At 44.9% G+C, this 18,788-nt stretch overlaps 1 protein-coding gene across 2 annotated transcripts; it reads left to right on the top strand.

Moving 5' to 3' along the window:
* Positions 1–1,569: 1,569 nt before the first annotated feature.
* On the top strand, positions 1,570–18,520 carry LIG3 (DNA ligase 3). 2 transcript variants are annotated; one of them, XM_074845557.1, is made up of 20 exons: positions 1,570–1,692; positions 2,057–2,634; positions 3,138–3,275; positions 4,157–4,354; positions 4,801–4,952; positions 5,868–6,034; positions 6,702–6,779; positions 6,895–7,063; positions 7,740–7,895; positions 8,343–8,474; positions 9,233–9,312; positions 9,777–9,864; positions 10,807–10,884; positions 11,158–11,281; positions 11,648–11,790; positions 12,611–12,685; positions 13,261–13,407; positions 14,445–14,619; positions 15,532–15,623; positions 16,463–18,520. In XM_074845557.1, exons 2-20 carry the CDS (start codon positions 2,076–2,078, stop codon positions 16,697–16,699), a joined length of 2,988 nt encoding a protein of 995 aa, XP_074701658.1. In that variant the 5' UTR covers positions 1,570–1,692; positions 2,057–2,075; the 3' UTR covers positions 16,700–18,520. The 2 variants fall into 2 exon arrangements, 1 of the variants encoding a protein (XP_074701658.1); XR_012625786.1 differs by lacking the exons at positions 15,532–15,623; positions 16,463–18,520 and adding an exon at positions 13,557–13,719 and having other exon boundaries at positions 14,445–14,582.
* Positions 18,521–18,788: the final 268 nt, after the last annotated feature.

Genomic DNA, 18,788 nt, shown 5'->3' with positions numbered 1-18,788 from the left:
ATGCACTGTCTTGGGGCTGAATGCATACAGCCTTTTTGTTCAGCATTTTAAAACTGGAGCACAGTGCTGGTCTGGATGTGTCCACATCAGGTCAATAGCAGTCGAGAAGCCCTTCAAGAATTCCCAGAATCTGTCTGAAATTCCTCTTCTGTGACTCAAAGACCAAGTTGGATTTGGTTGGGGGAGCTCGTTTTTCTTTTGTTCTGGCGTTTCCACTACTTCTGGGCTATGAGGGACAAGAAGGTGGGTTTCTATTCTGACATGACAGACTGAACACATGTCCAACAGCAAAGTATTGCAATGTAAAGTCTTGCAAAGTAATGCAGACCAACTGCTTTATAGCCAGATCCTATTGATCAGAAATGCTTATCTCACAGACTTCATCCCAGTTTTGTGACCAGACATAGTTGCTACGGTCATCCACAGCTCCAAATAGCATGGTTTTGTAGATGGAATTTGGTGTGCGGAGAGAAAGAGGAAGCCCGCCTGTAGCTTGCCTTGCAACTAGCTGGAGGCAAGCAGAAGACAGATACATGTCTGGTAAAGCAAAGTCTGTACCTTATGCCTCATACTCTGCCTTTGAGGTACAGGAAAGCAGGTCAGGGACAGACTAGCCCTGACAACCTACACAGCATCCTTTTCCTAGATGAAGGGAGGAATCCTGTTAGTGGTGTATATAGCATCCATTCCAGCTTCCTCAGCAGCCTCCCAGCACAGCACAACAGCATTTTCATCAGAGAAACAGGGACAGCTGCTACCACCAGAGAGCCAACAGCTGCACTGCAGGCATATGCCCACCTGTACTTGGGTGAAAGGCAGTTTTGGGGGGGCTGGGGTGATACAGCAGCACCTCAGGGCATGCACAAACACAGCAGAGTGCTCTTGGAGGGTCTATGTTGGGAGTCCAAGTATAGGGCAGCACCTCAGACCCACACAGACACAGCTTAGGGCTCTTGGAGGGACAGTTTCTGGAGGTCAGGTGATAGAGCAGCTCTTCAGGCCCACGCAGGTATAGCGTGGCACTCCTGGAGGACCCATTTTGAAGGCCAGGTCACACAGCAGCACCTCAAACCTGCACAAACACGGCACAGCGCTCTTGAAGGGGCAGTTTCATGAGGCAGGGGATAAGGCAGTAGCTCAGACCTGCAAGAACACTGCGTAGCACTCCTGGAAAGACGATTTTGAAGGCCAGGTGATACAACAGCACCTCAAACCTGCACCAACATGGTGTAACACTCTCGGAGGGCCCATCTGGTGAAGCCAGGGGCAGAGCATTCCCTCAGCCCTGCCCCAACCTGACGCCGTACTCTCGGAAGGCCGACTGTGGTGGCCAAAAACGCGGGAACGCGGCACTACCTCAGCCGCGCGCGGGCAGCGCGTGCCGGGGACGTGCCCAAGGCGGGAAGACGCTGCCCGGCCCCTGAGCGGGCCGGGCCAATGGGCGTGGCCTGAGCTCGGGGGCGGGGCCAAGCGCCTGCCACGGCGCGTCACGCACGCGCACGGCCTGGGCGCCACTTTCGGGCGGAAGAGGCGGGGCGTGGCGCGGCGCGCATGCGCTCTGCTCTACGGAAGCCCGCGGGCCGCGCTCAACGGCACGGCGGTGGCGGCGGCTCCGGCCTAACGCGAGGGCCGGAGGGTGTCGCGTCCGCCGGCCGGAGGTGAGGGCGGGATGGAGGCGCCGTGAAGATCTCGGTGAGCCCTTCACCTTGGCGATGGGCAGGGCCGGGGCCTGCAGCGGCGGGAGGCTACGGGTGGGCAGGGCGGGAAAGTGGCCTTGGAGCGGGCTGGTGGGGCCCGGGGCTTGTGTGTGAGGGGAAAAGAGGCAGGGGGACCTGAGGATGAGGAGGGGTCTGTGGTGCAGGCGTGTGGAGGATAGCGGCCGGTGGAGCAGGCTCAGGGGCTGATGGAGGCCGTTGGGGGCTGGGGGTTACAGATGGGGAGGCAGCTGAGGGGCAGGCCTGGGAGAGAGGGGCGAGGATTGAGGCCTCACGTCCCACACCGGGCACAAGGCACAGGCAGCCGGGGGGTGGTTCAGTGTCTCCTCTCTTTTTTGCAGCACACGTGGAGCAGGCTGGATGCCCACAGGCTGCAGGACACTATCACAGGCTGCCCGGGCACTCGGCAGGGGCACAGGACTTTTGTGCCCCCATACACAGGTCTCCTTCCCAAGACCCTACCTTTGTTGTGCTGGCCTCCCCGCGGCCAGCCCCAGTTACTGGTACCAGCTGCTGTTACGGCGTATATCTCTCCAGTTTGCGGGCAGAAACCAGGGTGGTGGTGCTGGGGATTTCCATTTCTCCCTGCTTTTGAACCTTTGGCATCGCCAAGCCTGCACAGCTGCAGAGGACATGGCAGAGCAGAGGTACTGTGTAGATTACGCCAAGCGTGGCACGGCAGGCTGCAAGAAGTGCAAGGAGAAGATCGTGAAGGGAATGGTGCGCATTGGAAAAATTGTTCCCAATCCTTTCACGGAGTCTGGCGGGGACATGAAGGAGTGGTACCATGTGAAGTGCGTGTTTGAGAAGCTGGAGAAGGCCCGGGCCACCACCAAGAAAATCGAAGACATCACGGACTTGGAAGGATGGGAAGAGCTACAAGATGGGGAGAAGGAATTAATCAATAAACACATCTCAGGTGAGACACAAAGCAGAACCTGGGTCACTTTTCTACCTTGTCATTTTCAGGGTATGCCGCTGTTGGCCACACAGCTGGGCCTTTACCACAAAGCCCTCACTGATGTATTGGTATGACTTGGTGACAGAGTGGGTAGCGCTGCTCAAATCTGTGTCTCAGCCCTATAGGAAAGGGAAGTAGTAGTAACTTCTGCAGTAACATTTCTTAATTCATTTGTCACAAGTGATTGTGGAGAAGGTCTAGGTGATTTAATTCACATGCAGACACAGGCAGATAAATCCTAGGAGGAAGCGTCAGTTATTTTCCATTTTCAGCTTTTTTCTGTGATCTTTAATAAACAGTGTAGACTTTTAACTTTTGATATCTGAAAAAGTTCCTTCATTTTTTTTCTCCTCCATCCCCAGTTCTTTTAAGACTTGTTTGTTGCAGTATATCTTACATAATATGTTGAGGGATGTATGAGATTATTTCTAACTGCTGGTTTGAATCTTACTGTTTTACAGAAGCTAATTCCAAGGCTGCAAATACACCGAAGAAAAAAGTTATAGTCCAAGCTAAGCTCACTGCTACAGGACAAATAACTACAAAAGATCCATTAGCTCTCACCGCTCCATCACCAAAGAAGTTCTCTGGCTTCACAGGTAGGACTTAAGAAACCGATTCTGGGAAATCCTTTTCAGATCAGTAGTTTTTTCTGTATGGAAGATGGTTTAGTTTTAATTTTTTAAAATATGGTTTGCCAAAAATTATTCATGCTTTCTTAGGCTGTCAGTCTTGAAAGAAGTGATATTTGAGTTTCTAGTATTCCCAAGGAAACAAAGTTTATGCAGTAACCCATGTTGTCAGGCTGACTCCACTACTGCCTTAGTCCATTGGCCAGTTTCAAACTGTGAAGGTACAGACTGAAGATATCCCATGTGGAACTCAAAATCTGTAAAAAATTGGCTGTGAGGGATTCCCAGTTGCAGTGTTCATGGAAGGGAAAACTGTTATTCCTTAGCAGCTTGTCCTGAGAGACAGCTGCCAGTGGGACAGTCAGTGTGTGAGCACTGAGTGACATGATGCAGGCGTGTAGCTCTGAACTACCCAGAGCACATGTTGCCACAGGCACAGCCAAAGAGAAGAGAATGGGTAGAGGGTGTTAGTATGAGAGAGGAGGGGATGGGAACGTTTTTCCCTCCATTTTAGAAGTGATCTTATGAAAATATCTTGCTGTGAAGGACAAAGGCCTATAAAGTAGAAACAAAACAGAAGCATCTGCCGGCAGGAATTCTTTCTCACCAAGGTTTAATCACGTTTGGGAGAATTAGGGTCCAGAAAATTCTGTGAAGAGCAAAACTAATGACAACATAGTTTAGATCTTTTTATGGTAATTAAAATTTGAAGTCAGAAATTATTCAGTTCTGAAGCTTTGCCAGCATACTGGAATTGTTCTTTTCAGCTTGCCAAGCAGAGGTAGCTTCAGCTTTAAAATTTGCACAGTATTGTACTTATTAAAAAAGCAACTTTGTCACTGATGCAGCCAAGCCAAAGAACTTGGAAGATGTCTCTGCAAACTCTTCCCACAAGTCCAGCCTATCTGCAAAAAAATGTGATCCGAAGCACAAAGACTGCTTGCTGCGGGAGTTCAGGAAGCTCTGTGCCATGGTTGCTGAAAAGCCTAGCTATAATGTGAAAACACAGATCATCCAGGATTTCCTGAAGAAGGGATCTGGAGGAGGTATGATTCCTTCTTGGCATTCTCAGCATATGAAAGCCCTCTCAAAACCAATGTCAAAGTATTATTTCAAAAGCAAGGGTGAAATAAAATTGGATTGCTGTGTGGTCCGAGCTGTGTGCTGTGATGATTTCTGAACTATGGAGATAATGTTTGTGAAGTGAACTGTTTATCTAAATAACACATTCAGACAAGAATGTCTCAGTCTAGGATTGTGGGGAATGTTTGCAGGTGCTGCCAGACTTAGTGCTGAGATCAGATTTGGAGGACAATTGTGGGTGTTTCCCCTAAGAAATCTCCTTTCATGTGAAGCAGAACAGCATGGTAGAAAGACAAAGCCCCAGCTGCGGGTTTTTTTCCCAGGGTCGTGCTAATGGGCACAAACAACCAGAGCTTGTACATGAAAATGAATTGTGACAGTTTCTAATAGTCTGTGCTTTTTTTCCCAGATGGTTTTCATGGTGATGTATACCTGACTATTAAGCTGCTGTTACCAGGCGTCATTAAAATTGTTTACAACTTGAATGATAAGCAGATTGTAAAGCTGTTTAGTAGGATTTTTAACTGCAGCCAAGAAGAAATGGTCCGGGACCTGGAACAGGTGAGTACAGACAGTTCTCTTCATTTCTGCTGTTCAGTTCCTTGGTATGGAAATTCTGTAATGATTTCTTTTTACTCCTATTTGAAAGATCGTTAGCTTGATTGTTAGAATGGGAGTTGCTGACTTTATTTTTTTTTTGCTTTAGCAGTTTTCATAGCACTTTCTGCCATCTGGAACCTTTAGAAAATAATGTTTGAACAGAAAGCAAGATATCAGTTCATCTGCAAAACTTTAGAAAGCAAGACTAAAATATCTAGGCAAGTTGGGCTGCATCTGCTTTGTCTAGCATATTCCTGTGTAACTGATTTATATTACTTTTTTTGTAACATTACATATCAAAAACTGATTCAGTTAACAGATCTGTTACTATGAGCTTTGGTTGGTTCATACAATTAAGCTCCACTCATACAATTGCAAGTGCTCACATGTGTGCATTTAATTCCTCTGCATAGGAGTTAGTAATTGACTATGCACGCTTCTGATTCATTGCAAGATGGAGAAAATGGGTGCATTAGATAATGAAGCTAATTCTTCCACCTCTGTTTTTTTGCCTTGGTACATACTGCCTTCTAGTGACATCACTAGGACGTTTCAGATCCTTGTATTTACAAGTGGATTCATCCTGAGGAAATAAAGGGTCTGTGGTGCTGCAGCAGTGAAAAATAGAGCAGTGAAAAATAGAGCAGTGAGATGACACTGGTACTCTTACAATTTTTTTTGCAAGTGAAACAGCTGAGAAGCTTTATTCTGTGTCGTGGCAGCTTCTTTCTAATGTTTGATTCCAATTCCTTCATGCAATCCCAGCATCATTCCTGTGCTTTATCCTACTGACTGGAACCATGTTGAATCCCCAGTGGTGTCCCCATTCCCTAGCCATAGCTCTGATCCACACCCTTATTTTGTTTTTGGAGACAGGGAGATGTTTCAGAGACCATACGCCTCTTCTTTGAACAGAGCAAGTCTTGTCCTCCAGCAGCCAAAAGCTTCCTGACCATCCAAGAGGTAGATGAGTTCCTAATCCAGCTATCAAAGCTTACTAAGGAAGATGACCAGCAAAGTGTGCTGCAACATATCACTCGCAGGTAAGGAAAGTCATCGCCCTCTGAAGGTTTACCCTAAAACTAGGAGTGGTTATCTACATATCATGAGCTGGAATAGGTGAAAAACTAATTGTAAGCCACAGAGACTGAACTTAACATCTGTAAGCTGCTGTTAGTGGTTTAAGACGCCTTGACTACTGACCAGCAATGGAGAACATGTGTGGCTCCTCTGTTCATGCCAGAGAATTTCATCCTTGCCTGTCAAGACTGTTCAGTCAGTACTAAGCAAGTGGCTTGCAGAACTAGCTTAGTGGTATTTAGCTGTTAATTAAATAGTTGCTGTTCTTGGGTATGTTGGGAAAAGCCTTTAAGCCATTTAGACATGTTAAAGATTCTTTGTCTGGTTCAGTTTGTGTTGATCTGGGGCTGAGGATGTTGCTATCATTTACTCTTGATGTGTTCATTAAGTGAATTTTGGAAGGTATGTCAACACTGAAGCAGAATTCATATTGACATTCAAACATAAAGATGCCTTTTGGATATCTTCTTGTTCCTCTGAGATGTCACTAGTAACGTGTCCTCATTTGAGTTTAAACCCTACAGAAGGGGAGGACTTTTTTTTACAGATGTCTGGATCAGTTTCTTCTTTTCAGCTGGCAAGTAGTTCAGTTAAATGTCTACCATTTCTGAATCTTCTCTCGCCCTTCAGGTGTACGGGCAACGACCTGAAATGCATCATCAGGCTAATTAAGCATGACTTGAAAATGAATGCCGGAGCAAAGCATGTGTAAGTCTTACCTTGCCTTGTGAGATAAAACCAGCAGTGGGCATTAGCCTCATAAGCCAGGAGCAGCAGACCTGAGGTTGATCCGTGTTTCCCTCCTCTCCTCGATTTGTTAAAGGTTGGATGCTTTGGATCCCAATGCTTACGAGGCGTTCAAAGCGTCCCGCAACCTCCAGGACGTGGTGGAGCGAGTGCTGAAGAACCAGCTGGAGGCTGAGAAGGCGCCCGGGCTGAAGCGCACCCTCAGCGTGCAGGCCTCTCTGATGACCCCAGTCCAGCCCATGCTGGTAATGCTGGCTGCCCTGCACTAGTAACCTTCAGCCGAGCCAGAGATGGAGTTCTCATATGTACTGTCAGAGACCTCACCTTTAAGAATCAGTAGACAGATAAGTGGCTGTGTGCAGTATGAGCTAATAGAGTGTGCAGTGCTGATTTTTATGTTTAATGCCATTTTATAAAGTGTTTTCTACCAAGAGGACAGTATTCAAGATACTCAGTACTTGCACCTTCAGTGCCACTGCAGAAGCTGAAGTCTTGACTTGCTTTCAGTCCAGAAGTGACTTTTTTGTTTGCTGTCATTCCAGAAGTTGATCCTTTCTCTGGAAGCAGTGTAAGACTTCCATTGGATTAGAGATTCAAATAAGTTTGGTTTTTTATTTGAACAAATCAGAGTTAAGTATTTACTTCTGGGCTAAGCACACTCCTACATAAGGCACAGTACTTACACTTTTAAGTATTTGGAACAGATAAGCATCGAAAAGCTGTAATTATCTGGGCATATGCAGGTGATTCTAAATAAATGAGTAATTAAGAAAGGACAAGTTGGACTGGATATTAGAGACCCTTAACAAAAAGATCTACAAAGGAACTGGTAGTTCTTTCATGAACTTAGGTAAGAGTAGCTTTATTTTTAAATATATCATCTGAGTTTGTTTGGAACTTCTCTCTCTCCACCTTTCTAAGGCTGAAGCCTGCAAGTCAATTGAGTATGCCATGAAGAAGTGCCCAAACGGCATGTATGCAGAGATCAAATATGATGGCGAGCGGGTGCAGGTCCATAAAAATGGAGATCATTTCAGCTACTTCAGCAGAAGCCTCAAACCTGTCCTTCCACATAAAGTAAGCACCTGTAAATCGTGCCAGCTCCTCTGTAAACACAACTGAATTTCACAACAGTTTCTGTGGGCAAGTAGGATACCTTCTGCTGTAGACTTTTTTCTTGATTTGTGTAGATACTTGGAATCTGGAAAAGCAACATAATAAAATTTATAATCAGTTAGTTTTGGGGGACATTAAGAGCTTGAAACTAAAGTTAAGCTATCTGCCCTAGAGTCCTCGTTATGCACTGTATTTTGGGAGACTTGATGCCAGATGGGTGACGGTTGCACCTGTTCAAGACTCATTTTTCTATTTGTAGACTGTGTTTCTGTACCATAGTAGAAGGTAAAGTTAGTGCAGATAAGCCTACACGTGCCTCAGACATGCTTCTGGAGAAAACATCTGCATTGGAGTGAGTCCCTCTCTTCAGCCAGTAGATGTATTTTTCTTTCCTTTTTTTTTCCCAAGGTGGCCCATTTTAAGGACTTCATCCCCCAGGCTTTCCCTGGTGGGCAAAGTATGATCCTGGATTCAGAAGTTCTTCTGATTGACAACAAAACTGGCAAGCCACTTCCTTTTGGGACTCTTGGTGTCCATAAGGTAAAAAAAAAATAAAAATCCTTTGTCGTGGTTGGAGGCTGTTATTCTGCTAACTTAAACACACTAGCATCCTGTTATCACGGATAATCTAAGAGATCTGGTGCTTGCTAGAGTATCTGAGGGAAAAATAAGATCCCCGAGAAGGCTGATATTAATGAAAAGGTACTGCTCTAATACAATGGATTTGATATTAACTTGATCACTAGCAGGACAGTAAGAAAACTTCAAGATAAATATTAAAAAAACCCTTGGAAAATCTTGCAATTCTGTCATTGCTTGAGCAATGTATGGCAGACTGGAAGACCACAATGATGCAGAGTATGTAGTCCGTAGGAACATTATGAAGTGCTGATGTCTAGACTAAATGATGGTGAGGAAGAGGACAATAAAAAGAAAATCAAACTGTAAGTGCTTTAACTTAAAGTAGTCATTAATCTGAAGTCTCTGGAATGCTTGTTGGGTTTTTGTTGCAGCAGTAGTGGTGGATGTTACGTTGCCCAAAGTCATTAATATTTGTGGCATTGTTTCCCTGTCACTAGGAAATTAGCATGTTTTATCTTTAGTTTGTGCTTCAACATGTCCAGGCTAATGCTTAATTCTCAGAATATTTCTGTCTTCTAAAAGAGGCCTAAGCTTATTATAACAAAAAGATTAATGAGATAAAAATACATCCTTTTGTTTCTGTTCTTTTTCTAAACTCCATGTTGCTGCTTGCTACAACTGCAGATTTCTCTTAATCAATCTTACTTGTCTTTCAGAAAGCTGCTTTCCAAGACGCCAACGTTTGCTTGTTTGTGTTTGATTGCATCTATTTCAATGATATCAGCCTGATGGACAGGTACGTGTGTGCCATAGTGGGAGAGTAGCCTGAGCGGTTTCCCAGCGTGAACTGGCTGGAAAACTACCAGCAGAGGGAGCACCGCACGGCGGCTGTTACCACTGGCCACCTACCCCTGGAGAATCAAGACGGCAGGGGAGAGTCCTTGCTGGGCTGAGGAGTTTCCCTGTGGAGCTCCATCTTGCTCTGCAATTCCAAAATACCAGGATTAACTGCATTTCAACTGAACTGCTTGTGGTTCAGTACCCAGCTCATCCTATATCCTCTGAAACTAAATGCACTCTTAGCACAAAATTTCTATTTTATAACTTACTTCCTGGAAGAAAGTAAGAATTGATTGTCCTTTCTGGAACTCTGTAGGATAAATCATTTAATTATTTAAATAGCTTTCCTCAGTGTTCATGTGATGGGTACTTCACGTTAAAATTGCTTGTTTGTCCTTAATTATCTGTACCCTGGTTTAGGCCTCTCTGTGAACGCCGTAAGTTTCTCCACGACAACATGGTTGAAATCCCCAACCGGATCCTCTTCTCGGAGATGAAGCATGTCACGGTGAGTTCAGTGTTAAAACATCATGCGAGGTGATCTCGTGGATTGCGCTGTGGACACTTCGTTGCTCTGTTACCACGTGGCCCTTTTTATGGTTAAGGCTGCAAATCCAGCAATTTCCTGCCTGTCAAAATAGTTCTACTGGTGGTCTATGTGCAAGACTTCTTGAGCTAGCGCTGTTGAACAGAGCCATGCCTGTGCTCCCCTCTGGTCTCAGCTACAACCACTTCAGTATAGTCTTAACTTTCACATCTCTTTTTTTCGGCTTCTTAATGATTTCATAGCCACTGTAACATTGTTAGGAGGAGCTAAAGCCTGTTGTATGTAACTTAGTCTGTACTGTGCAATGCTGAGCTGTGTAGAGAAGACTGAAGTATGACTGAGGGGAGCCAGACTGCTTCCAGTTTCCAAACTGGCAACTTCGGGTGCCACACAGCCCGGATACTTCCTGAGTGCTAAAAACTGCATTTAGACAGCAGTGTGCTCAGTTTTTCCTTTGATTGTTACGCACAAGCCCTAGGTCCCATTATTTTTTTCCCTATTGCTACTGATTTCAGTAACACCTTGGTTTTGATGGAGAATGCTCGGACATTTGGGGAAGAAGAAAAGAGCAGGTCCCAAGGCAGTTGGATAGAGAAGTAAGCACATGTGGCTGGCTGAGGAAAATGTACGTGTGGGACACAAATCAGTGTGGCTGCCTAATCCCTGAGGAGTATTTTTTAACTAACCAACCCTTCTCTTCTTGGAACATATTCCCAGCTTAGTCCCTGGATGTGCAGCAAAGAGAACACGTATGGGACTCTCATTGGAAAACTACTTTATGAAATTACCCATTCATCTCTCTGCAGTTGCTTTGGGTTTAGTGCACCGCTGCTTCAAATAGAAGGCCTGAAGAGCACAACCCTTTGACAGTCTTGAGCTAACCGTGGTTCCTTTCCTTTTCAGAAAGCTTCAGATCTTGCAGATATGATCACCCGAGTCATCCGTGAGGGACTGGAAGGACTGGTGTTGAAAGATACAAAGGCAGGTTCACATTTACTCTTCATTGGTGTATGCTGGCAATCAGGGAATAGCAACAGACAGGTTTGCGGATGAAGCACACACACAAGGCTGGGCGTCTTTGAAACATCTCTGGGTTCTTGTTGATGCTGACGTCCTGTCTAAGCTGCTCCTCCCATATCTGAGCACTGCTGTGCTCTTGTACCACTAAGCTGGATAAAAGCAAGGGCTGTTTGAGGAGATAACTGTCCCCCAGATGATCTTTCTGACTGGGGGTTCTTGCCTTGTTTTGCCCAGGGTAATTATGAACCAGGAAAAAGGCACTGGCTGAAAGTGAAAAAGGACTACCTGAATGAGGGTGCAATGGCTGACACGGCAGACCTGGTGGTGCTGGGAGCTTTCTATGGACAAGGCAGTAAAGGTAAGTCTCTGCACTTGGCTTAAGTCAGAGATCTCTCAGTTCAGAAAACATTTTCCCACTCCAGGCCTCCTGCAGCGTTTGGTCTCCTTCCAGAATGGGACTGGCTGTAGCAGTGACCGTCTGCTGCAGCCTGTTACATGCCAGTTTTTAGTGGGTTAATTGGCACAGCAAAGCCTTCAGCCTCTCACACAGTGTAGAAGCTCTCAGTTCATCTTTGTATACGGGAGCTGTTGCTGTGAAGCCATCACAAGCCCAAGGCCCTTTGACTCCCAAAGATGGAAGAGTTTTGGTTCATTAGTTTGCTTTTTGAGAAGCTGTGGCTTGTCCTTTAGATGATGTGGGCCACCCCGCTCTCCCCTCCTGCAGGTGGGATGATGTCCATCTTCCTCATGGGCTGCTACGATCCCAAGAGCGAGAAGTGGTGCACTGTGACCAAGTGCTCTGGTGGCCACGATGACGCCACCTTGGCGCGTCTGCAAACGGAGCTGGATATGGTGAAGATCAGCAAGGTGAGAGGGGCTCTGGCCTGGGGGCAATCAGAGAAGAGCTCAGCAACGGGCTGGGTAACAGCTGCCTTCCTGCTGAGCTGCAGCGAGGTGCTGGCTACATGCAGGACCGAGGGGCTCTGCTAGGAAGGGATAGAGGCTCAATTAGTGTTGAAGCAGATAAACTGCTCTGACACAAATGAGATGTAGGTGCAGCCGGCTCCTGAGATGAGGCACTGCCTGAGATTTGTACTCAGACACTGAGTGGGAAGCCAGGCACCATCTGTCTCCTGCTAAGACAAAGTTTTATTAGAAAGAGCAGAACAAGTACCATTTTATTGGCATGTTGTGATTGGTGAAGACAGTCACTAGATGGGGCTGTGGGTGAGAAATGCTCCAGTCAGGCTGTTGTCTTGTGGCTGCATAACCTGACCTGTTGGAGTTAAGACTTCTTGTGAGCAGCTTACTTAAGTGAGGAATTTTACTTTTCAAGACTTAGAGAGCTGAATTTTAATACTTACTTGGCATCCTGAAGGCCATTTGCATCAAGGTTACAGAATCTAGTTTTATATGAATCATAATTGGAGCAACAATGTTATTGTTTTATATACAGAATGACAGTAGCTGAGAGCTGTGTTATAGATAATTTTTGTGATTCTCTAGATAAGAGAAACTGCTGCAGATGAGTGCACCTTGCACTACAGGGTAAAGCGAGTTTCATCCGTACAAAGGCAATGAAATACCTAATCTAATTCTAGGGTACCTTTCAGCAACTTTTCTGTAGAAATAGTTTCATATATGATCATAAGTGCTATGATTTTGTTTTTGTGTTTTGCATTAATAGGATCCTAGTAAAATTCCAAGGTGGCTAAAAATTAACAAAATCTATTACCCAGACTTCATTGTCCCCGATCCAAAGGTAAGTGCTGTCATAGTCACCTAACTATGTTTTCCAGCCCTGATGTAGCAAGCTACTGTACTTCATTTAAACATACAAATTGTCTCTGTTACAAGATTAGTCTTATCCTTGAATAGGAAATTAATCACCGGGTTTTATCTCTGAATCTTATGGGTGCATTTGAGGCTAAGAGCTTCATGAAGAAATCATACCTGCAGCACTTCTGGGGAGTACTGTTGTGCATTAAATCCCTTCCAGAAATGAATTTGCTTTAAATTTGAGGCATGAAAAATCTGACTTAAAACGGTTGAAGTGCAACTGTAACTCAAAAGTTGCTAACATTTTACAAAATTTATCATTATGCTTTACGTCATGTATGTCTGGTAGAAAAGGTGTCATTTAGTTGTGGATCTCTGACTTGCTGAAAAAAATAGAAGTTTTTCTAATTACAGTGATCGAGAAAATTTGTGTATATGGAACTCTGTGTGCTGGGACAGGGAGAGGGTTTGCTGTAGAGGTGGAGGAACACAGACACATTAGACTTAGTTCATGAGAAAACACAGGAATGTGACGTGACTTCCTCAATGATGTCTTAGAAAGCTCCAGTGTGGGAGATCACAGGGGCTGAATTCTCTAAAGCTGAAGCCCACACTGCAGATGGGATCTCCATTCGCTTCCCTCGCTGCACCCGCATTCGAGATGACAAAGACTGGAAGACAGCCACCAACCTCCAGCAGCTTAAGGTGAGCCTGCGTGCATGTCTGCAGCACGTTCCAGGATAGGTTCTGACAACATCTGTGTTCAGAAAGACAAGTTCGGATAGCAGGGCGTGTAGTGAAGACATCTGCTGACTGGTACTATGATGGCACGTTACATTTTCCATTTATTCTAGGCTCAGGCTGCTTGCTGGATTATTTTGATGCGAATCTTATTCTTTCACGGGGCCTCTCGAGTCTATTGAGCTGTTGTGCACTTTCAGGAAAGTCTGTGCTGGCAGCTAGTTGTATCAGCTCTTGTAACAGCCTTCATGGTGAGGAATTTCCTTCCTGGAAAAGGTGACCTTTATTCTCTTTAAGTGTTTATGGTCATTCGGTCTCCCATTAATTGCTGAGATTGGGGAAGGCATCTGGGAAGTGACTGAGGGCATGGGGGCCACCTAGCAGGCAGCCAGGAGCCCTGGGGCTGCACCCCACACACAGCTTCTGTGCCTCCTTTGCTGATAGAAACCAGCTGGCTGGCTGCCATCCCCAGCAGTAAGTCAGCTGTTGATGAGCTCTGTTCTCAGCCTCCTTGCTGCCGTTTGGGCTGCCTGCACGCTGCCTGCACGCTGCCCGCAGGGACACTTGGCAGCAAATATAAGTGCTTGTTACGCCATGGAAGCAAGGAGTGATTCAGCCTACCTGCTGGCCAGCAGTCTTTCTGGCTCCCTATGCAGGCAGGGGAGGGAAAGGTAAAATACCCTCCTCAGACAGACTGTTTTCCAAGTGAGCAGTGGGTGTTGTTCATTTTCCAGGCTAGGGAGCCGGGCTGTGAAGAGTTAGCCCGGCATCTGTGAATCTGGCTTTTGGTACGTCCCTGTATGGCTTTCCTTAATGTCAGGTAGAGAGCTTGAACAAAGTTGACAGGAAAATAGCTACAAAGAGGTGCAGGAAGTAAAAGCATACAATCAAACGCTTTGGGGAGGGGAAAACAAATAAGAGGAGACCGTGCGTTACGGCTCGTGTCTAATGTCAGAGGTTTCACTGTGGCTAAAGGCAGTGCTTTGTTTCTGGTGGGACAGGAGCTGTACCAACTCTCCAAAGAGAAGGCTGATTTCAGTGTCATTGCTGGGGAGGAAGATGAGTCCACAGCTGGCAGCAGTGGAGAGAACGAGGGAAATTCCAGGTCTTCCACCCCACACAGCACTATTAAAACTCCCCCAAGCAAGTCACCTGCAAAAGCCCAGAAGCCAGAAGGTAAGATGGGGCTTTCTAGGGAGAGAAGCCTCAGGGTGTGTTCTCTGCCTTTGGGCCAGGCTGGTTTTGGATCTTTGCCTTCTGTCAGATCCTTGAAGATCCCATGGCAGCTTTCATGTGCACATTGGGATTAATGGGCAAAGCTGTTTAGACCCTTGGTTTGGCCTGTATTGCTCATAGCAGGGATTGAATAGCCACAGCTCTGAGGTGTGCTGGGCTTGAGAAAAGATGGAAACGGCACTGATGATGCTGTTCAGCTTGGTGCTTAGGCAACCCATTTAGACAATAAAAGCTCTCTGAGACTATACTGCTTAGAACAGGTATCTTGAAGCTAGCAGAGTCTCATAGTTTGTACTGAAACTACTTTGGAGTGATTTCTCTGGGACTGCAGTCCCTTTTCATCTCACTAGATCAAGGTCCTTAGTAGACTCTGTAAGACTGATCTGAACAGCAAACCTGCTGCTCCCGTGCCTGTAGATCACATGCCCCTTGGTTAGACATTTTTGGCCGTGAACCAGTATTTAATTTTATTTGGATCAAGTTCATGCATATAATAGGGCACTTGGATGGAGGGGATTTCCAGGTAGTAAATTGCAAAGCTGTCAAATGAGTTTGCTTCACCTATGCTTTGTCACTGGGGAATAGCTTGAATGAAAGTGAGCAGTCTCAGAAAAGTGTGGTGACAGTAAGGAGGGAAGTTGAACAGCAACATCCTGGAGATGAGGGCAGGAAGATCTCCCATGCCATTTGCAGTAGAAAAATGTGTCTTATAGTTACATTCTAATTCATGGATTTTCCAGACAGAGGGGAGGGAAACTTTTCCCTTTTACTCTCTTCACTCTTCTCCCCCCACTTTAATACACAATTGGTATCTGGACAGAGAGCACGAATGAGAAGTTATTTTGTTTTTAGAGAGCAAAGCAGTCATTGGATCCCCTCAAAAATCAGAGGAGAAACGAGGGGAGAAGCGAAAAGCCTCTGAGATGGAAGACAATGGAAAAAAGGTACGGACAGCTAGGCAGCAGCCACTTTGGGGTGGGAGGAAGCTGAAGCAGTTTCAATTTTCTGTTCACTTTTGCCTTCCATCTGGAAAAGTCTTTGAAACCTTCCTATAGCAGCACCCGGAATTGAAACGTAAAGGCAGAAACAGCAGCAACAAGCCCCGTTGTAAAGGAAGCAGATGGCTGCAGCTCTTCTTTCCAGTCTGCAGAGCTGACATAACTGGGTTTGTCACGCTAAAGGCCAGTGCTCTGCTCACCCACCAACAATGTCCTGCTTCACAAAGCGTTGTGATTGCTGAGTAGCTACTCTTCCTGACTGCAGCATACAGAAGAGCTGGGAGCTGTAAAGGGAGAGAACTGTCCTTTCTAGCTCATTGTGCAGCAGACTGTAGGAGAGGATTAAGAATCACTGAGTTGTCATTTCCCGATAAGCCTGGAGTAGCTATTTTGATGCAAGCACCAAGTCCCCTTCCAGAGTGGTGACGTTTTCCTACTTTAATTAAGAAGCATCAGCTTGTAAAAACAAAGTTGTTAAGATCATGTTTACCAGACCACATCAGCATCATCACTGAGGGGAATAACGGGGTAGTAATTCCCCTTAGCTAAGGAAGCACTGTTCAGCTGCACCATCGGGCTTTCAGAGGAACTGTGTGGGTGTTGCTCTTGTGTATGATTTAATAGTGGTCCAAAGAGCAGTTCACAGTTATTAGACATGGGATTAGAATGATAACCTTGGGAACTCTGAATGGACTTGTTCATGCCTCAAAGAATTTAGAGTAATTTCCAGACCAATCCAGTATTTTTACCAACCTGTGCTTCTCATCCTCTTTCACAATCTGCAGATGCTGCTGGACATATTCACTGGTGTGAAGCTGTACCTGTCGCCCTCTGTGAAGGACTTTGACAAAATCCGGCGGTACTTTATAGCATACGATGGGGATCTTGTGCCAGAGTTTGACACAGCCTCAGCAACGCATGTCATAGGGGACGTTATTGATGACAATCCTGGTGCTAAGCGTGTGTCTCCCAACTGGATCTGGGAATGCATCCGGAAACGGAGACTGGTAGCCCCGTGCTAGCAACGTGGGGCAGCTGACCAGTCTTGACACAAGAATTTCCTGAAAACAACAGCTGAAAACTAGGTAGGTGGAAGAAATGGTGAGATTCCTCTGTGGAGACATGGATAGAAATAAAATACCCAAGTCCATCAGAGGTAGTTACAAAGATCCATAGCAACCATATGGTATGAATTAAAACAACTCTCTGAAGAAATGTCCCCGCTGAATCCATTTTTCTGCCCATAATGTAGACCACTGCACTTATTGAGGTGCTGGTTTAGTCTCCTTGGGTTTTTAAAGTTTGGGTATTTTTATAGATAAAGAAATAAAACTGAAGCAGTTTCTCCTTTGCTGTCAGGACTTATTTCCAAAGGTTATTCTCTGCCTGGACAGGAAAACAGACCACCAAATACATGAAACTATTGGCTGTATTGCCAGGATCATTTTGCTGCATGGCTACAGTTTACATGAAGGACACGTGTCCTTCTCCTGGTTGGACTTCTCTTTCCCATCTTTTAACATTCAGCCTAGGTCTGCATCCAGTAGCAGTTTATAACTCTGCCGTAGGTTTCATGTTAAAACTAGGACACCAAATAAGCAACTGCTGTAGCATTATCCAGGCGTCCTCCTGAAGTGTTTGTTTTTTAGAGTATGTTGCTCGCGTTCTGCTATTCATGTTTCAACAAGCAAAAGCTGAGAAAGGAACTCGACCATCTGGATCTTTTAGGGTAGTTGAGAGACCTTATCTGAAGCTGTTCAAAAGTAGTGCAAGTACTTGAATATTAATGAAATGAGGAAAATAGGTTTTAGAAATAGGGGTTCATTTTAACTTCACTGTTCTGCAAATGACAATACGATTTGCTGACTAACTCTGCATGAGTAGACCGAGTGCATGTGTGTACATTATCACAGGAAAAGTGAGTTGACCCATTTACTGGTTCCCTTAGTCTCAGGGGTACAGAGTGTGCTCTCTCCCCTTTGTAATCTCCACAAAGTTAAGATTGCACTGCTAAAAAGTGTTTTAGTTAACTTTTTTCCTTCGATCTCTCTGTACTTGTACCCCACCCACTAATGATATTTAAGCACCTGGCATCCCTCACCTTTTCTGGTTGAATCAGAAATAGCTGTAGGATCTGCTTTCTCCTAGCCTGCTGGTAACAGAGTCAGAAAACAAGGTTAACTATATCACATTTCAACTTTATTATAAAATTATAAACCAAACTTCTGTACCAAAACTAGTAAGTTTAACCATCAAAGTACCAAGAGGATTTAATAGAGAATAACATGCCATTTCAAGTAGAATATTAAATTTTAAAATAGTTTAAACTATGTACAGTGTACATAAAGCACATAAATATTTCCATTTACTTTATTAGTTCAGATCATTATATTCCTTTGGATCATTAATTGGTTTCCTCCAGATTTTGATTTTCCTTTTAAAATATCATCCATAAGTAGAGAAACCCTTTTTGCAAGGGAAACACTGTAGTCAGGAGGGGAAAAAAAAAAGTCCTCTCCCTTCAGAAAGCACATTTCAGAGTCATACAGTGGGTATATCTTCTCATTCCCAAAATTTCAGGCGTTGATCTACAACTTGATTTATCTGCTGTAGAAAATAAGCCTACCCTCTACAAGTAAAAATACATCTGTCCACAGGGGAATAATCATCATCCTACTAAATTCCCCCAGCCCTGAGTTTACTGAAAAATATGACAACATGGATTTTCACAGTGAATTTACTAAATGACGCTGTTCAACACTTTGTATGTGTATTCCTGTACCTCTTAAATAGGTCCCTGTGAACCTCTTGAAGAGTAAATACAGTTACTGCTTACCTGCAAATTTTTTTTTTTTAACATGATGCATTGAATTGTACTGGTTCTCTTCTCATGCTGGAAGCTATTAAACCTTAAGCCAAAAAGATTAGAGAACAACCTGAACAGGGAAAGAGGTAAAGCTGAGAATTTTTAGTTCAATAAACCTCAGCAGCTGTTGCATTTTTGTGGAGTTCAGAGACCACCTCAATAGTGTGGAGGTTCTGCTACCTACTGAGTGACAGATTTCTTCATGTTAAGGGCTTTGTTGATTCCAACTTGCAGAGTAGAGACCC

This window comes from Strix aluco, chromosome 19 (genome assembly GCF_031877795.1).
Source record: "Strix aluco isolate bStrAlu1 chromosome 19, bStrAlu1.hap1, whole genome shotgun sequence".
NCBI lineage: Eukaryota > Metazoa > Chordata > Aves > Strigiformes > Strigidae > Strix > Strix aluco.
This window is presented reverse-complemented; position numbering and strand designations above follow the sequence as displayed.